The sequence below is a fragment of the Lissotriton vulgaris genome, chromosome 7 (assembly GCF_964263255.1).
Source record: "Lissotriton vulgaris chromosome 7, aLisVul1.2, whole genome shotgun sequence".
In the NCBI taxonomy this organism is placed as follows: Eukaryota; Metazoa; Chordata; class Amphibia; order Caudata; family Salamandridae; genus Lissotriton; species Lissotriton vulgaris.
Window position 1 is genome coordinate 1679198621 of NC_141695.1, and position 19669 is coordinate 1679218289.

At 45.5% G+C, this 19669-nt stretch overlaps 1 protein-coding gene across 2 annotated transcripts in view; it reads left to right on the forward strand.

The window, feature by feature from the left end:
• The window catches only part of SLC2A4RG (SLC2A4 regulator), a 232860-nt gene that overhangs the window by 55962 nt on the left and 157229 nt on the right, over window positions 1–19669 (forward strand). For both annotated transcript variants that reach the window (XR_015297629.1, XM_086932759.1), the window contains exon 2: window positions 2193–2431. Coding sequence is in view for 1 of the 2 variants with exons in the window: in XM_086932759.1 (XP_086788885.1) it covers window positions 2193–2431 (239 nt within the window). In the remaining variant the exon portion in view is untranslated. The remainder of the gene's footprint in view (window positions 1–2192; window positions 2432–19669) is intronic.

Below are 19669 nucleotides of genomic sequence, written 5' to 3' on the forward strand. Positions count from 1 at the left end.
TAATATTAGTTACACCTACAGGTAGACTGTTACCCAGGTAGCTCTACTGGGCCTCACCGACTGCACAAACGTACGCTTGATAAGAGACCCTTCACTATAATAGGACCCACCTCTTTTTATCCACCATTGGTCTGCTATGGAGCAATACCTAGAACAGGGAGAGTACAGTAGTTGTGCATTCACCCACCATAATAAGGCCCGCCTCTCGTCAACCTCCATTATTCTGCCAATGAATATCACCTGGAACATGGAGAGAACATAGATTGTGTATTTACCCACTATCTAAGCATAACCCCCCACTCCACTCCATCATGCCCGCTCCATTTACCGCTGTTACCACATGACTCACAGGGACTTGCTGCTTCCTGCCCTGGAGGTTCAGGCCACGCCCTCCGTGTTACTAAACTAGGAGACACGCCACGAGCACACCACTATCCGGACCCGATAGTGATGGGTAGGCACAACCGGCACTGACTAAGGCAGCAGAAAGTAAGTGAACCTTTTAATACTACCCTGGCACCATGGTTCCCGTACTTGTAGGTCCGGTCTCTACATAGCGTTCTTTCAAGAATCAGGGTTACGCGCTCTTATATTGGTCATGTTTTGTTGATAGTAGTTTTTTATTGGGTCCTGAAGAATCGCAGTCAATGCACTATAAGCGAGAAACATGTTGACCACACCATTTGCACGTTAGTTCTGTATCGTTCCTTGGAAACCTTAGTTCTAGCGATCACAGACTATTCTTGATTTTTACTTGCGGCAGAGGACCACCAGAATAAAATTGTTTTCCGGTACCTTGTGCCACATTTTATCCTCACCCACACTAGCTACCCTGTCCTAGCCCCTCACCCACACTTCACCCATAGGCAGTTGGATAAAAGAGCTCCGATAAAGAGCCCCTCTTTGAGGTGAGCCCGTTGGGCATTGCACCGCCTGCCCAACGCATGGCCTCGCACACACCATATCCAATTAGTTGGATATAATGGCCTCACACACCCTTGCGAGTGTGTGTGAGGCCATTATATCCAACTAATTGGATACCCAAGGGTGGTCCTCCATCGAGCACTATCCCTCCTACCATAGTGACCGTTACCTTCTCCCATTCTTTAGGAACAGCTCAGTCAATTTGTTGTTCACATACTTTGGGGCTCTGACTGTGGCTGGACCTTCCATTCTCCTTTCCTTGAATGGTAATCTTAGCCCTATTGGATCATAACCTGATCCATTTCTTCCCCTACCTGTTGTTACACACACATAATATATATTTTGCCAGTTTGTGCAAGAAAAAGGTATATCTGGAATTTTGTGCAAATTTGGGCAATTTTTTTTCATGTGCTGCTAATTCCGACAAGTGTGCACTGCAGCTGTGTGGCTCAGATTTCCTCCTCACAACACCCCCTCCTTAATCTGTGGAAGGTGGCCTGCCCACAGCAGCACTTCAGATGATTCTTCGTTAATGAGCGAAAGCACTACCTGTGACTGCCCCTTCTTTGACCTCTCCTACTGGTCCTGTGACCCTACTGGCCTGCCGCCCAACGTCTGTGACCAATTAGTGGTAACACCATGCGGCACTGGACAAGTGTGTGCACTCCTGTAGATATCATTATGTCTTTTAGCCCTTAGCCTTTCAGGCTCACTCCCATTCTAATCCTTTTTCTTCTGATCGACTCTGCCAGTGACATCACATGTACTCCTTGTCTCACCTGCTGGCAAGTTTGTTGGATTCTATTTTGTGGTACATATGTTATGTATTATGTTTGTTCTCCCTTCTTTTGTCCAGGTACTCTTAGCTACAAACGCTGAGGAACTACATATGCTTTGCCTGCTGCTCCTCCTCCTTTTCCCACCAGGCCGAATTATATTACGAATGCATGTTTGTACTACATTTATTGTGACCTGTGGTGAGTTGTAGGAGGCGTTCCTTAATCCAGTCAGGCAGTGGTTTTGGTCTAATTGCGGTACAGTGTATGATCATGAGAGTTCCTCTTGGCTTGCAGATCTCTACATCCCACATGATCATTCTGCTGCTGTTTGTCATCAGGCTGGCAAAACACTGCAGGCCCCACCATATTTTTTCCGCAAGGCCATGTGATGATTAAGTTGCAGATCGCTTTCTCACCTCAGGAATGTCATGTACTTCTAGGAGCTTGATGCAACATTAATCCTCACTCCCACCATGATTCTTCTCCTAGAGCCTTCCTCCTTGTGACGGTGAAGCATGTTTGGAAGATCGCATCCCATGCCATGGCCGACAAACGCAGCTCGCAGATGCACACCTGCTGAATGGCTGGAAGAAGGAAGAACCATGCTTGGTGAACGGGCACCACAGTTTGCTGGGACCTGTGGAGGTGGAGACTCTTCAGCATGCTGCAATTATCCATCCAGAGAAGCCCCTTCTTCATTCTGCACACATACCTGTCCCCATTCAGAGGTAAGTGTTGGTAAATCGCTGCCTGTCAATAGTGGCAATGGTATATTTGTTTGAGTACAAAGTCTAATGCAACTACGCTATGAGTGTCCATTGTTATTTCAAAAGTTTACATTGTTTTATGGGTTGTTTTGCAGCACTATAATTTATGTACTGATTATTTTAAAACTTTACTGTTTGCTTTTCTCCCACTACACCACTGCGTGCGTTTGACAGAATGCCTGGTATTATCTTGATAACTACACTGCTCTAAGCCACATAGTTTAAGAACTTGCCACCTCATTATTACATACCAATCAATGTTATTCCCCCCCCCCCCCCTCCGCAACAGTACTCTTTAGCTCTTTAGACACAACCCAAAGAAGTCATGGTCTCATTGTTTCCGCTTCTGCCAAATCAGCTGCAGATCTATATAGTTTTTGCAACCTACATAGTACCCCTCTTTAATATTTACTGTAAGTGTTTCACACCTAGATGCACACTACTTGGCACTTTTTTAAAAAAAACGTCTTTTTTGTTTTTTTAACAGAAGAGTGTCACAACAATAGTCAATATTTCAATCTCATTACAAGTAAAATCAACTATCAGCCAGATTCATCAAGTGAAATTGCGCTCGCAAAAGGCCAGATTCTGAGAATCTGGCCCTTTGCGAGCGCAATTTTGCATTTGGGATTCATCATCCCAAATGCAAAATTCGCTATTTAAGAACTCGCAAATTTGCGAGGAATAGCTTTTAAGGAATCTCTATTAGAGATTCCTTAAATGCTATTCTTGAAACATTTAAAAATTGCGAATTCGCAATTTAGAACCGCTATTTACCATGAAGTCAAACCTCGTGGTATATAGCGAAAACTTAGAAAAATGCATTTAAATGCATTTTTCTAAGTTGCATGTTACACACACACACACATGTCCTTTGGACATGTGTGTGTGTAACATCTGTGTAAATTTACATTTCAGGGGTGTTACAGGGTGTCCTTTGGACACCCCTGCACCCTTGAAATCGCAATCTCATTTGCGATTAGCTAATTGTTAATTGCAAATAAGGAATGACTCCCCATGCATTCTAGGAATGAATGTCGAGTTATTCCTTATTTGCGATTAGCAATTAGCTAATCGCAAATAAGGAAGCTGTAGGAATCGCAAAAAATATTGCGATTCCTACATGAATCCCGTTTTGCGAGTCTGGAATAGCGATTCCTTATTAATCGCTATTTCAGACTCGCAAAACTTCACAATGATGAATCGGGCTGTATATTCTTGAAAAATGCACTAGTTTTCCTAGGATTTGATATGATTGGTCTTGCAAATCCTTCCTTGCTGTATCGGCAGGCAGCATGTCTTACTAGTTTGCACTTAAACTAGATAATTCGAAAGATTCCTCCAAGCTGAAAGGCTGCCCGACGCTGAGCAGATGAAAGAAACTGCAGAGTCCTTCAGCACCCACATATCTGGATGTAATGCTCTATGAGGGTCCATTACCAGATCTACCCAGCCTCTATCCAGTATAATGCAGTACTAAACAAAGAATTAGTCTATCCTGACCTTGCCGTCCCCAATCCAACATAACTTGTTTCTGAAATAAACATGAAGGACTACCTAATACAAGGCTGCATTTACTCTGGACCATGAGTATACAGAACCTTTAAGGGAGCTAAGTTTTCGGAAGTGATCGGGACTTGGAAACTGTAGCAACGTGCTATACAAATGCACCTAATATAACCTGAATCTTGACATGAAGGGGAGACCACCGGCTGTGCCAACTGCTGGCTATTAATAAACCCTCTTTGTTTGCCTACGTCTTGGCTTACACACCAGTGCCTTCAAAGTACAAACCCTATTCAAAGATTCTGTGTACACATATAGTCCATGTACTCTCTGTCTTTTACTTTTTTACTGATAACCAGCAATGTCTATAGACCAGTCTTAATATTATACCTTTGTACAGTCTGATAAAATGGTCTGTGTGGTGGCCAGTAGCGCTGTTTTATTTCCAAAGCGTTGTCCAATTTCTGCCACTCTGAATTGGGTGGGATCTGAAACTCCTTAGCCATTAGTGGGCCAATGAGCAGAATCTCATGTGCAGCTTAAGTAAAATAAAATGTTGTGATTTTTCAGGGTCTATAAGTCTTAAGAAGGGTGTACTGAGACATTGAGTAATCAGCTAGGCAGTCAGACTAAATAACGAAGTTTTTGTTCAAGAAGAGCACCCGAATTTGTATCATTTAGTAGGAATGGGGGCTTTTGACATAGCTTAAAGTACTTTGACTTACCAACGTAAGAGAGAATCACCTTAATCACAACCTGCACTGTTTAAGAAACTGTCTCACATCAGCCAGCTGTAAATTTAGTTTGTCTACAAGCTCGATGCCAGTTCTTTTACTTTCAAAGCCTAGTGCAGGAGACAACATAGATCCCATTTAGGGTTTGTAGGGCGGTCAAAATGTTTTCCCAGTATGCATGCTAGATCTCATCTGCAGGCTAGGTGTGACCCTTACATTGGTAAGGAGCACCCGTGGAAGAGTTTGAATAGGGACACCGTTTCAGATGATTTCAGTGAGTGAAACTGAAGCAAAGCCCCCCAGTAATTAGTGCGATAACTGCTTCTCATCTCTCACTCTACCAGGTTATCATGCACTGGTTGACGCAGAACAGGTGTACACCAAAGGAGTGGCTGTGCACGGTTAGAATGAAGGTGTTTCCAAAGAGCAAAAGGTGGATATGGGGTAGGGGGCAGTGTGGGGTCTGGGACGCTGGTAGAAGGCAGTATACGTGGGGTCCAGACAGTAAGAAAGTGTGTAGGTGTTTGAGGGTGGGATGAGCAGATCAACCTGAGATGTGGAGTGGGAAGCCAGATAAATTAGGTAGAGGAGAGAGCAGAAGGTGAGGTCCGCAAAGAGAACATGTTTTGTGGAGGATTAGTAGACTGGGAAATGTGCAGGGCACCAGAAATCAGAGGGAAATACTATGAACATAACCCGATTTTGCAGGAAAGGTGACCGTTTCGGGGGATGCAGAGGAACGCAGTGCAAAGAGTCCGGGTAAATGCGATGACCGTGCATTGAGGTGGCGCACAGGAGAACGAGAAGGCAGGAAGTAGGAGCACTAGTAGATGCGACCCTAAAAAGAAACAAAACTGAAAAGGTAAAAACAATTAATTTTCAAAAGCTGTCTACTTATAATTAACTAGCAGCCCGTCCCGACGTTGTCCGGGTATGAATTGCTGCCGGCCAGTAGTATATTGTTTTGTAGGATTTCGTTTTGATAGCATTTCTTATCTGTGACAGGCCTGTGAAACGCTCAGATTCACAGTGCACTGCTGATGCACTTAAGAGTGCGCGTTCAGAAGTGTGTGAACTCGAGTTTGCCTACTTTATTTTTCCTTGCAATATTATATAGCGCGAACTCAACAACATGGCATGAGCACAATTTACATTACAGAAGAACACATTCATTTGTGGTAAGCACGGGAAGACAAAGCGATTTGCCTGAAATCACAGGATGTTGAGCTGATGCTGAGATTCGAACGTAGCTCCCCAGCTCTAAAGTCCGCAATTCTAGAACTTGTGGCGGGAGGTGGGTCTAAAAGTGTAGGTCGGTGCTGGCCATCAATGAGAGAGACCTGTGCATTTTTCAAATGGGTGATGAAAAAATATGAGTATGTTGCTGGAGATGTAGGTCGCCGTGCCACCAATGTACTTACCAGGGGAGGGTAAACACCCATTATTCCGCAACTTTCTTTCCGCATACCATCACTCCGCATACTTTCATTGCGAAAGTACCATGACTCCGCAATGCCATTATAACGCATGGCATTACATTTTATATGCTTTTACCATGCACACGTTTACAACGAAATTCGTTGTAAATGCATGAATGGTAAAAGCATGTTTTTTTAAGTGTTTGGATAAGGTAAGTATGGGTATAGGGGTATATGTTTTGGGGTACTGAGGTATGTTTTGGGGTGTTTGGGTATTTTAAGGGTTCAGATATCTTTTTGGGGTACAGGGGTAGTTTTAATGTTTAGGGATAGGTATGGGGTTTGGGGTACGGGGTATTTTTAGGGTTCAGGGCTAGGTTTGGGTTTTGGGGTACAGGGGTATTTTTAGGGTTCAGGGCTAGGTTTGGGTTTTGGGGTACAGGGGTATTTTAGGTTTCAGGGGTAGGTTTTGGGGTACAGGGGTATTTTAGGGTTCAGGCGTAGGTTTTGGGGTACAGAGGTATTTTTAGGGTTCAGGGCTAGGTTTGGGTTTTGGGGCACAGGGGTATTTTTAGGGTTCAGGGATAAGTTTGGGTTTTGGGGTACAGGGTATATGCATAGGGTTAAGATGGGTTAGTTTTTAAGGGTGTTGGGGTATTTTAAGGAGTAAGGGTGGGTTATGATTATGGGGTGCAGGGGTATTTAAAGGGAGCAGGGTGAGATTAGCACACGATATGAGACCTGGCATGAAGGGCGGAACGTACCACACGCCCCCAGCGTTTGTCACGCTCCCAGCACACGCCCACAGCACAACGCAGACACGCCCACAAGGGAATACTTTGCTGGCATGGTTCTTTTACCTTTTAAATGTATATGGTGGGCGTCTGCATAGCCTATGTCCTTCTGCTGCAACTGCCCTTTCCAACGCTGTATTGGGTGTTGTGATTGGTGATGTGGTTCCTGAGATTACCCACCTCAAAGGTTTGGGCTCTCTCTTTATTATATTAGTATGGATTTGACATGAGAATCGTCAATGCACAACCCTGTACTTGAGATAAATGTGCACTCAATTATTTACTCACTATTAATGTGACATGTAATGAAGACAGTCCAATGCAAAGATACATTAGCTAAATATTGATCTGTATCTATGACTCTATGTAAATTGGCCTGTAAGTTATATGCAGATGTAGTGTATATGTCATCACATGTTTAAAAAAAAATAAACAACATTCAGCACTAGCAGCAGACAGGCCGGTGTCCTGACGAAGAGATCCAGTATCTATGCATATTGTCCAATCCATTCATTTGAGAATAGAATCTAAGGAAGCCTGCTTTGAAACAGAGAAAAATGTGTGCTTGACTGCTTTTATTGCCCTTCAGGTCCTAGTTAGCTAGCCTGCTCCGTCAAAGACTGTAGCAGAATGAGAATTTTTCTACTTACTCTTTGGATAAGGTTCAGTTCTAATAACGATTAATAGGAGTAGATCACACTTTAAACAATATTTACTACTGTCAGCCCCCTTGGCTTGCTAAAGAACCACCTTACCTAGAAAACATTGGGAAATTAACTTTGAACCGTGTGGTCTTATCCAGCCATTTAGTTCATTGTAACATTAGCCCAATCACTAGCATATCCACAAACATTTCTCTGCCCAGACACAATAAGCAATCTTTTTTTTTTTTTTTTAAACCCTTTATTTTGTAAAGGAAGAGACCTATAACCACGGAGGCTGGTCAGTTACACAAATCAATATCAACACTAGAATACACAGCTCTTCAGCCGACAACCCGGGGGTCCGGCAGCGAGATCTCATGATCCTGGAAAAGCATGTGGTATAAATAGGAGTAGTGAAAAGTTTCACGTTTTATATTTTATAAATAAAAACCAACAAACAAAACACAAAGAAGGCCGAGGCATTACTATGCAGTAGATTGGCAGTCCCTTACGGCAGTGGGAGACGGGTGGAAGATGCGCAACAATATTAAGGAGGAGAAATACTGGAGAGGGGTAGGGGGGGCCCAGGGGCAAAAACAATACAATGCAGTCAACAAAAGCTAAGTATCAGGAACGCACAGTCAAGGGAGGAGAAGCGGATCGGGAATGTCGGTGAATGGGGGGGTGCAAATCTCTCCACGGTACGCATTCCATTGACCCCAGACCCTACCCCATTTCTTAGGTCTGCCACGGGAGACATATACAGTTTTTTCCCTAAACATGGACCAGTCCATGTTTTCTTTCCATGCTAGGAGTGATGGTGACCTTTGGGAACCCCACAGTCGGGCTATATCTCGCTTAGCAACCATATTACCCAATGTAACCCATTGAGTTTGAGCAACATTACAGTCATTCGGCTCCCAGACATTCAATATGCAGCATCTGGCCTCAGGCAATAACACAACACCCGTCACCTCACCCATTACCGCATGCACTCGGCGCCAGAACACCGCCACTTCCGGAAATTCCCAGAGGATATGTAAAAATGTAGCCAACATACCACATCCGCGCCTACACAACCCATCCACAGAGTAACCCATATGCACCAGTCGTGGGCCCGTTACATATACCCGATGCAATATCTTAAGTTGCACCAGCCTGAGACGTGCCGGAATCGCAACCTCTTTGGGGGAGGATATCGCCGCCTGCCAGTCTTCATCGTCCAATTCTAGCCCGTCACTGGACCAAGCATTCCGCAATTGTAAAAGGAGGTCCGAACGATCGTTGATCAGTTTCTTGTAAATAAGAGATATGGTCTGTCGGGGACGTACCCGTCAAGCACTCTATCCTCTAGAGGAGAGGACTCCGGGATCGTAGTACCAGCCGGGAAAACCGAGTTAAGCGCATGCCTGATTTGAAGGTACCGATAACGTTCCCTGTCACTCAGTTTGTACTCCCGCTGGAGTTCCTCGAAGGTCTTGACTCTGCCCTTAGCCCAAAGGTCGCCCACTTTGCTGATGCCAATGAGATCCCATCTGTCGAAACCCTTCGACGTCCACAGGCCACCTAGTGCTTCCGCGGCGTACAAAGGGGTCGATTTAGTCAGTTTATCTGTCCATCCCGTGGCGGCGGTCGCACTTCCCCAGACTCGCACCGCAACTGCAGTAGGGCCTGTTAGGTGCTCTAGAATAGAGCGCCCTATTGTAGTCGCCCCCGGGCAGTTGCCATCTGTCCATCTCGAACGCGGGGTTCGGGACAGGGCCGTACATGGCGTGGTTCACAGCACTCAACTGGGAAGCCCAGTAGTAGCGCTTAATGTCAGGTAACGCGATGCCTCCGTCATACCAGGGCAAAGTCAATTTTGCCAATGCGATACGCGGTCGCCCTCCCCACATCAACTTCCTCTGCAAGCCCTCGATCTCACAAAAATAGCTAGCAGGTACCAAATCAAGTGTATTCTGAATGGCATACAGGAAGCGGGGGAGAGACATCATTTTGAACAGGGCCGCCCTTCCCAAAGGGGAGAGTGGCAAACCACACCACGCCGCAACGTCCGACCGAAGCCGGGAGAGCGGAGGCAGCAAATTCCGCTCATAGCGGGCTTTGGGATCCAATGAAATGTAGATCCCCAAGTATTTAAAGCCGACTCTAGAAACCGGTATCGGGCAAATGCGGGGAAGAAGGGGCACATCGTCCGTGAGTGGATTGATACAGGACTTGGCCCAGTTAATGACCAAACCGGAGTTCCTCCCAAAGGAACGTAACACATCAAACAGGACACCCAATGACTTACGGGGAGAGGTAAGATATAGCAGTATATCATCAGCATAGAGCGATATCCGGTCCTCGAAGTCGGGCGACCAGCAGATGCCCTTAAGCGAAGGTTCCCAACGGAGCCACGCGGCCAGGGGCTCAAGGGCAAGCGCAAAGAGGAGCGGCGACAAGGGGAATCCCTGTCTCGTACCGCGTCCGAGGGTGAAGGGTTCCGAAGCCCTGCCATTAACCACCACCTGTGCCAGTGGGTGCTCATACAAAAGCTTGACCCACCCAATGAATTTAGGGTCGAAACCAAACTTAGCAAGGGCTGCCCATAAATATGGCCACTCCACTGTGTCGAAGGCCATCGAGGCATCAAGTGAAACCAAGATGGCCGGCTCCCTAAGAGACCCCGCCCTTGCCAAGACGCCATGGAGGCGACGAAGATTGAGCGCGGTATTACGATGGGGTATAAATCCAGACTGGTCCGGACGGATCAAGTCAGCAATCACCGTAATCAGCCGATTTGCCAAAAGATTTGCAAGAATTTTGGGTTCAACATTCAGAAGCGAAATCGGCCGATACGACGAGCAATGATCATGGGGCTTGCCATCTTTATGAATGACCACAATGGATGCCAATCTCTGATTCCGAGGAAGAGATCCGAGATCTCGCGATGACAGGAACATCCGACGAAGATACGGCGCCATTTTGTCGGGGCATAGTTTGTAGTTTGTACAATTCCACTGGTATGCCATTCGACCCTGAGGCCTTCCCGGAGCGAAGTGAACGGATAGCCTCCATAAGCTCCTTGCCCGAATCCGACAGGCTAGGCAAGGCGATATCCCGAAGCAATAAATGTGAGTCCTCCTCCGGCCTGTCGGAGACCGGCGCATAAACCGCCTGAAAGTGCTGGGCGAAGACTTGGACTATATCAATCGGGTCCACGACACGTGTACCATCCATCCTCTCAACAACAGGCACCACCCGATGCAATCTATCCCTTTTGTCCAACAAGGCAATCAACTTTCCCGCCTTATCCCCAACATCATACAAACGCCCCTGTTGCTCACGGTGCATCGCCTTGGCAGTGTCAGTGACCAGCGCCTTGTATTCAGGCTGTTTCAAGGCCAAAGAATGCAACACCTCAGGGGTTACTCCGGACTCAATTCGCCTCTCTAAGTCAGTGATTTCATTTTCCAGGTCCACCACCGCGGCATTCTTACGCTTCCTCTCGCTGGAAATGAGGGACAGGGTTTGACCGTTAATCACTGGTTTATATGCCTCCCACAATGTAACAGGGGAGGATACCGATCCCTCCTTCTCAGCGAAATAGTAGTCCATACACTTCACCACCTCCGACCTAATCTTGGGATTACGAAGGTGCCAGGGGTTGATCGGAACGATCCGGCCCTCGGCACCCAACTGTATGTCAACTGTAAGCCAAAGCGGAGAGTGGTCAGAGATCCCCCTGGCCAAATTCCTGATTTCCCGCACAGAGACCATCTGTACCGCTGGTCCAAGAATGTAATCCAATCTCGAGAGACTCCCGTGGGCTCCCGAGTAGAAAGTATACTGGAGCTGTCCAGGGTGCAGTTGCCTCCAACAATCAACTAGACCAAACGTGTCCAGGAGACTCCTGAGCCAAAGCTGTGCCGCGGGCAGAGTTCTGGGGGGGCTACGGTCTTCATCCCCACTAACTACAGAATTAAAGTCGCCACCCACTACCAATATGCCGTCGGGAAACCCCAGGATCACATTACCCAAATCCGCAAAGGTGGTGGTTTGCTGGCCAGGGGGAACATACACAGACAAAATGGAGATCGTTTTTCCCTCCCACCGACCCGTAATAGCCGCATAGCGGCCCCTGTCATCCAACACTACGTCATCTATCTCCAGGGGGAGGGAAGTTCTAACCAGGACCCCCACCCCTCTCGATCCAGAGGTAAATCCAGAGTGAGCCACCAAGCGGTAGCCCCGTCTGTTCAGCGCGTGGCACGTATTTCCAACCAAATGCGTCTCCTGGAGTAAAATCACATCTGGGGCACATCGTTTCAAGTATTGCAAAACGATCCCCCGCTTTATCCTATCACCAAGACCGTTAACGTTCCAACTCAGCACCCTAAGCTCCCCACCCCCCATCCCTGCATCGGGCACTCCGCCCCGGAGCAAGCACACAGGATAAAAGCCAGAACATAGCGCAGCCTCGAGCAAAACAAAAAGTGAAACAAAAAGGAAAAGACCCCCCAGCCACCCCCAAAGAACACCGAAAAACACACCCCCACCACCCTGCACCCCTGCGTTAGACCAAAAAGCCACCCCAACTTGCAGTGTGCCTGTCGCCCCATTAAACTAACCTACAAGAAGAGAGAGAAAGTCCCCAGAGGAGGAAGAAGAGGCCCGATTCGCCCCTGCCCCCGGGTATCCACATTATAAAGCAAATCGATCACCAAGCCACTGCTATAAGTCCAAGGAAATCGGCTCGCCGATGCAGTCTCACTACTCCTGTTCAGCCAGGCCCCCCTCGGCACCTCTCGAACTCTCGCTGCTAGTGCGGTTTGATGGCAATGTGTCCAACCAGTCACTGACCACTTCAGGGCGATCAAAGAAAAACGCCTGCTCCTCATATTCAATCCTCAGGCGGGCCGGAAAAAGCATGGCATACTTCAATCCCATATCCCTGAGCCGTCTCTTCACCCCGGTGAAACCCATGCGTTGTTTCTGCACCGCCTGCGTGAAGTCTGGATAGAAACTAATTGAGGCATTGTCAAACTTAGTGGGACCTGTAGTACGTGAGGCTTGCAGGATAGCGTCCCGGTCACGAAAATTAAAGATCCTGGCGATGATAGGCCTTGGTGCGGCCCCCAGCTTGGGCTTCCCACCGGGGACTCTATGAGCTCGCTCCACAGTAAAAAAGTTGCTGAGGCCCTTAGGCATAAGATGTTTCAGAACCAGATCCTCCACCAGAAGGTCCGTAGGCACATCCGCAGAGTTCTCCGGAACCCTCACGATGCGAACGTTATTGCGCCTGGCCCGGCTCTCGAAATCCTCCAGCCGGCGAGCAAACAGGTCGTTGGAGGTTCGGAGAGTGTGAACCTCAGCCTGGAGGTCCGAGACATCAGTAGTCAAGCTCGCAGTTTTAATATCCAGGGACTTGACCCGCTCATTCGTTTTACCCAGGTCCGCCCTAATAAGGTTAACCTCGATCGCCACCGTGTCGATCTTCGCAGCAAGGGTTTCATATTGTTGGTGGCCCATAGTTGTTCGAACACTGGTGATGGCGCCCATGATGTCCTTCAATGTCGGCTCCTCCGTTATAGGAGTACCATCTCCGGTCCCCTCAAGAGCCTTGCTCGCTCCGCCTGGGGACCCTTTTGGGCGAGCGTAGCGCTCTATGGTCTGGGTCTGAAGAACACCACCACGATGCGTGCCCTTGGTGTTCCGTTTCTCGGTATCCGCTTTGCCCGCCATGTTGAGCAATGATCTCCGACAGAACCGGAGGGATCTGGTCAAAATGGTCCCGCTCTCGGTGGCCCACAAGGGCAAGAGGGTTAAGATCCAAAGCAAGCGTAGGACCTGCCGCAGGAACAGGACAATCGTGCAGAACGGCCGTAGAACGCCGTCAACAATGACCCAAAGCGAAACCGAAAGTACCACAGGGGCTGTGGGCGTGGCGCACTAGCCGTTGTTGTTGAATTGCCACCTGGGTACCTCGGGGACTAAAGTCCGAGGATGGTCTACAATGTAGGCCTCAAACTTCAGGGTGCAGCAAGTCCGGTTCTCGGCGTCCGATTCGATTTTTGAAAAAAGTTCTCAGGATCAGCAGGGCATAAGCAATAAATACCCGTCGTCCAAATCAGGATATGTGGCAGGATAGATGCGGGAGGCGAAGAGGGTCTCGGGAGCCCTTTGCTCACGCGTCCATCTTGGAACCGCGCGAAGCTCCTCCCCCCGCAATAAGCAATCTTAACCATCTTTTATGTCATCTTCAACTCCGAGCCTGATGACCAAATGAATGTTAGGCCAATCAGTCAAACGCCTCATCGAAAATAACAATAATTTGGATCGTAAGAAAAAACATGAATTTAAAGAAGTCAAATGTCATAGACCTCAAACAAAGTCTTTCCTTTGTGGGTTAATCCTACCCTCAGTGTCCTTAATAGAATTAAAGATTTCCTTCTTGACAGCTAGAAACATTGACGTTCTGTTTGAAGACGAGGAAGCGTGTTTTCATTGTTTCTTATCACAATTAAGACCATATCAGTAACCTGTTTATAACAAAGTGTTTCAAACGTGGAGTCTCCAGACCAAACCACAGTCATGAAAATAACTTTCGAACTGTATCCTAAAATATTTCTGTAGACACAGCATCACTCTAGTTAAATGCACCCCATGTTATTTCCGCATTCATTTAACATTTATATATCTCGACCATGACACGGGAGGCATTGACACAGTTTACAATAAACAAGAGCTGATGAAGACAGGAACACTGGAATACAATAAACTAGACAGGGGAATATTAATGTGAGGAGTCTAGAAACATAGGAATAATTAATCTCTCTGTAGATGACCATCTTCGTTCGTTGTATGACCCATTAAACTAGTGGGCGGGGGTCACAGGAGTAATTTTATTCTTTCTTAAATTCAGCAGCTGCATTGAAGCTTGCTGCCAGATTTAACAAATGACAGCGTTGTATATCTTTAAAGTAGGCACCACATGCAGATAAGGTGATGCACAACTGTACGCTGGTGAACTTGGCCCTCATTAATATCATATTGCATCTTCCAGGGTAAAGATTGTCTCGCCTGAGTCCACTGCTAGTGTGTCTGAGTTCCTTCATACTTCAAAGCATCGTCACTTTTGCTGATAAGGCCTTGCTAGTTTAATCCTTGTTCCTAGGCCATCTCTACAGCATTTCCAGAAATGTGCTCAAATTCCAACGCTGGGTGTTTACACCTAGGTGTAGGCATCCAGAGGGCAGTTAACAAATGGCACACCAATGTGGTAGTCTCACTCTGTCTTCCTGCCAATGCATAGATAATGAGAGCAACCTCTATGTTCTTAATTTTATTAATCATACCAGTTTTTGACAGCTGTGACCAAATTCAAATCTATAGTATATTTCGCTCAACACGAGTGAAACCGTGCTCTATCAAACAACTGCTCCATCCTGTTTGAGTAAGTTACTACCCTCGAGCCACAACTGCTTGATAGAGAGAGCAGCCACTCCAGAAAGTCTCAACATTTGTCAGTATCTACAAAATCTTCCAGGAAGCTGAGTGAAGGCGACTCTATATCACCAATTGGTAACAATAACCTAGCAGGTCTTGTAGAAATGTGTAAAGGGGGGGGGGGGAGAGGGAAGCATCTTCACTTGTTGCACTGTAGCGAAGGGGCTTGATTTGAAGAAACTAAGAGCCCCACAGCATGTTTCCAAAAGTAAGAAATGTACGGCTCTAAGAGTCAATACATTTCCCTTTTGATGAAAAACCATTTTTGCACCTTCATAAGAAGAGCATTGTAGCAACAATTTGGTGTAAAGCATAAGAAATTCTTTGTCTGACTTGTGCACTTTATAACACCTAGGCCTTGAATCAAATATGTTGCTAACTTGCTCAGGAATGCAAAAGAACCTATCCTGATCCATGAAAACCACATTGTTTAGGTGTACAATTAATGTGACCCCTGCCCCCGCAACCCTAGTGTGGGTAAATTGTTGTGTCTTATAAAGCGCACTGCTACCCGGAGGCCTCGTAGCGCTATAGACCGCTGGGGAACCCGTCCTGGCTTTCCCTACCACTGGCAACTTCATAACAACCTATATGCTGATGACTCATCTAACAGTACCTCAGGTCTGACCTATGCTAGTAAACTGAAAGAGCCCTATCTGCAGTTTTGAAATGTGTGTCGCCAAGTGCATCGCTCATAGGTGTTTGACAGCTAGTACCCTTCACGTTAAATATCTGTGAGAAGATGGATGCTCTCCAAGGATGGTTCTATACTAAAATGGTATTTCATTTTGTTTATAATGTGTGTTACTCCTTTAGCTTTTGTACAGATCAATAATCAGTTGCTGTAGAAAGCTCTGGAGTGTCCTCAGGCATTGGTAATCCACTAAGAAATGTATACGGCTCAGCTAAAAAGGCTGGATGCTATAAAATCTATTCTAAATTCCCCTGCAGTTAATAGGGATCCGTATGTTAGTTTTCATTCTTGTCAAGGGATTCTCTTATTTTTCCCCAACCCTGATGCAGGATAAAAGGGTTGGGCTTCTCTCCCGCAACATTGTTGCTCGAGGAATTGCTCCTTGCCCTACTTTGCATACTCTGTTCATCCTCACCATGGTGGGAAAGATGATGTTGAGGCTGTGCTGGTCCCTCCATTGACAAGTTTCTTTGCCAAGGCTTCCATCAACATTCTGGCTACTTCCATGACTGGCCCTGTTTAAAATTTTTTTTAAAATGTCTTTAGAGAAGGCATAACCTTATCCATTATGGTGGAGGGTTTTTCAGAGGATCAGGGATACCTCAGCTATTCTGTTTCACACATTATCTCGCCTTCTTTGATTTCTCATCCTGATACCAGCTGCTCAGACTATAAGGCTCTGGCACTTATTATTTAGACTGGAAGAGTCAAACTTGTAAAGCACAGTTTGTCCAGTTTGTCATCGTGTCTCTGGATTTTCTGAGGCGTCTAACTGATCATCATTGATGTTCTCGCTGGTCAAATATGATAAGTTGTCATCTTGTTGAAAGAATCGGACTTCCAGAACTTTAGAATATATGTTGTTTGACACTGCAGTTGCCAAAAGTAACGCTTGTGCCTCATCAGTGCTGCTCAAAAATGCTCTCTTCTCCAAGCGGTCTACGCCTTTAAGAGGAATCTTCTGGCAAGCTCTGCCAGAGTTTGGTTTTCTGTGGATAACCTTTGGGAGTTTCCCATCCCCAGCTAGTAAATGAATGGATTCTTTTCCAGTTCTTCTCAGGAGGTTTAATAGCTTTTCATGCTTTTTGCTAAAGTGGGTCTTCCCTTCAGCCATGGACCTCGACATTGAGCTCTGGACAGGCTGGTGTGTTGCAATGGAATTGTTAAGTTTAAATGTTAAATGTTGAATGTATGCGGAAATAACATGGGGTGCATTTAACTAGAGTGATGCTGTGTCTACCGAAATATTTTAGGATCCAGTTCGAAAGTTATTCTCATGACTGTGGTTTGGTCTGGAGACTCCACGTTTGGAACATTTCGTTATAAACATATTGCTGATATGATCTTAATTGTGATAAGAAACAATAAACAAGCTTCCTCGTCTTCAAATAAAATGTCAATGTTTCTGGCTGTCAAGAAGGAAATCTTTAATTCTAGGACACTGAGGGTAGGATTAACCCACCAAGGAAAGATTTCGTTTAAGGTCTATAACATCTGACTTCTTTAAATTCATGTTTTTTCTTACAATCCAAATTATTGTTATTTTTGATGAGACGTTTGATGATTGGCCTAACTAATTCTTTTAGATTAAGTTAACCTTTCGCTCCACTCCCTCACCAATGACAAAAATGACAAAATAATTTGACTCCTTGTCAGTCATTGTTCCAGAGCAGAGGTTGGAAGGGATAGGATGCACTTCTCAGTAAAACTTAAAGAAGGGTCTTTGACAAAAGATGCCGCTACGAGTTTGCAGTCAGAATCCCTATTAGTGATTGAATATGGCCTGTGGCAGGGCAAGCTACTCCTCCCATATGTTTTGTTGCGGCCACAGCTGGCTGACGCCACACAGTCGTTAAAAGGTGACTGGATAGACTAAGGGACCCTAGGTCCTTTTCTGCCTGACTACAAACCACTTGCCCACTGAATACAGCTATCAGCCAGCTGACATGGCAATGTCAGGTCAGATTGTGCAAGGGGTCAAAGCCCTTGCATACTCAGCCAAAAGAATCGCTGATCTCCACAGCTATTCCGAATCCGTGAGCATATTTGAGCAAACACCCCAGTAGGTTGTGCCAAGCTGGGCAAGGTAAACCTGGAGGTGATAAGGAAAATATGTTGCTAATGCTGTCCTCGCGCTTAACACCCTCAACGTGGTGAAAACCACTTGCAAAGAAAGCATGGAAGTTATGTGATTTTCAGTTTGTGGTAAGCACTATCCGATTTTTACTCCCAACAGAATGTTTGCTTTGGCAGCAGTAAGTCTACCCCCAAGTTGGTACTTCCACATCGAGTTGAGTTTCCATGTCTACAGCAAACCACCAATAATATGAAGACTGCAAGGCATTATTGAGTGAAGGGCAGTAGAGCTCCTTTTTGGGTGTAAACAATCCAGTTTTTAGGAATTATTCTAAGAGGGGCAGGACTTTGCTTAGAAGATATGTGATGTTGTGCTTCCTTCCATAAGTTCTAGACCGATTACTCCTGTTGTGTCAGCATGGGAAAGGTATCACAACATGCAACTCTCAGTGTGGAAGCAAATAAAAAGTTGTGGGGTCCGTTGCAATCTACATAACCCCTTTCACAAATTTGCAAATATCCCACTGAAATAAAATATAGACTGCGCTCCATTTTCACCCTAAGGGCTTGTAATTATCCCAAGTGAGGGCAATCTTGTGAATATGCCACTCCATCATGAAAAAAAAGTGGTGCAGTAATTGAGATGAATTTCATAATTTAAAATAGAGCCATTAGACTGTTATGTTTTGAAGCATGTTCATACAAGGTGGAAACAAGAAGGTGAAGGTGTGCAGGGGCATATGTAAAGCTGAGGGCACCTTTGATCTTGAAAACCAAGATCTTTAGACAGTTTTTGAATCAGAAGTGGGAAGGTTCTTGTTATTGTATGGTAGTACATTCTGTAGCTGAATGTGGAGAGTGGAAAAAGTGTGTATAAATACAAAGCTGATTTTGCCAACGTATAGCACAACTAAGTTTATTTATTTTATATTTAGGGATAGTTTTAAATGGTGACAAACTTTCTTAAATTGTACATGGGTGATAGCTGTTATCTTTTTTACCAACTTGAATTAAATGCATTGCGGTTGTTTTGAGCTTGATGGAAGTGCCGTAGTTTTGACGCTTGAAGCCCTATAAAAAATCTTGAGAGCCAAGGCATAGTAAGAAAATTGTGTTTACAGGTCAAACATGGTATGTTGATGGAGAACGGGGACAAAGAGGAAGAATGCAGTTTTTCTGTTGAAAGGAGGTGCTAACAAAAGTGCATATGTGAGAAGTGAACGAGAGCGCTTGTGGTCTGTATGACCTAAAGCAGCAGGCTTTCCCAGAGAATGTTCTCATTATTTAAGCTGCACTAAAACAATATCCGCAATATACAAAGTATGAAAACCAAAGCAAAACATTTCAACACAAATTCCGTAACAAAAAGTAGAAATAAATCAGCACAATATGACAAAAATTGGTTAAAGGGAACAAAGTTTCTAAGTTTTAAGTGTAAAAAGTCAGTATAACACAAAACGAAAGGGAATGGTTGCAGTTGACCAGGGTTTACCCGTGATTTCAGGCTAAGTGGGGGTAATGTTAGCCCAGCGGGTCCCTCGGGTCAAAAGTTATTTATTTACTTAGTTATTTTGGAAGTCAAACTGATCCATCATCTCAGTGTAGGGTGCAGTAGATGGTAAGGATCCCTTTTAGTCAAATATGTTTAGTCCATGTTCAGTAGAGCATCTGGATTCTGAAACTTTTGATGTTGCTTCACTGCTTGTGTGACTTTGCTTCTTTGGCCCAGTCCCAATGTTAGCCTTTTGACTTAAGTTGCTTTTTTAGTTATCAAAGTTTTCCAACTGGGCAAGGCAGGATGGAGTATCACTCAAAGGCTCCACTAGGTTGGTTATGTTTTTG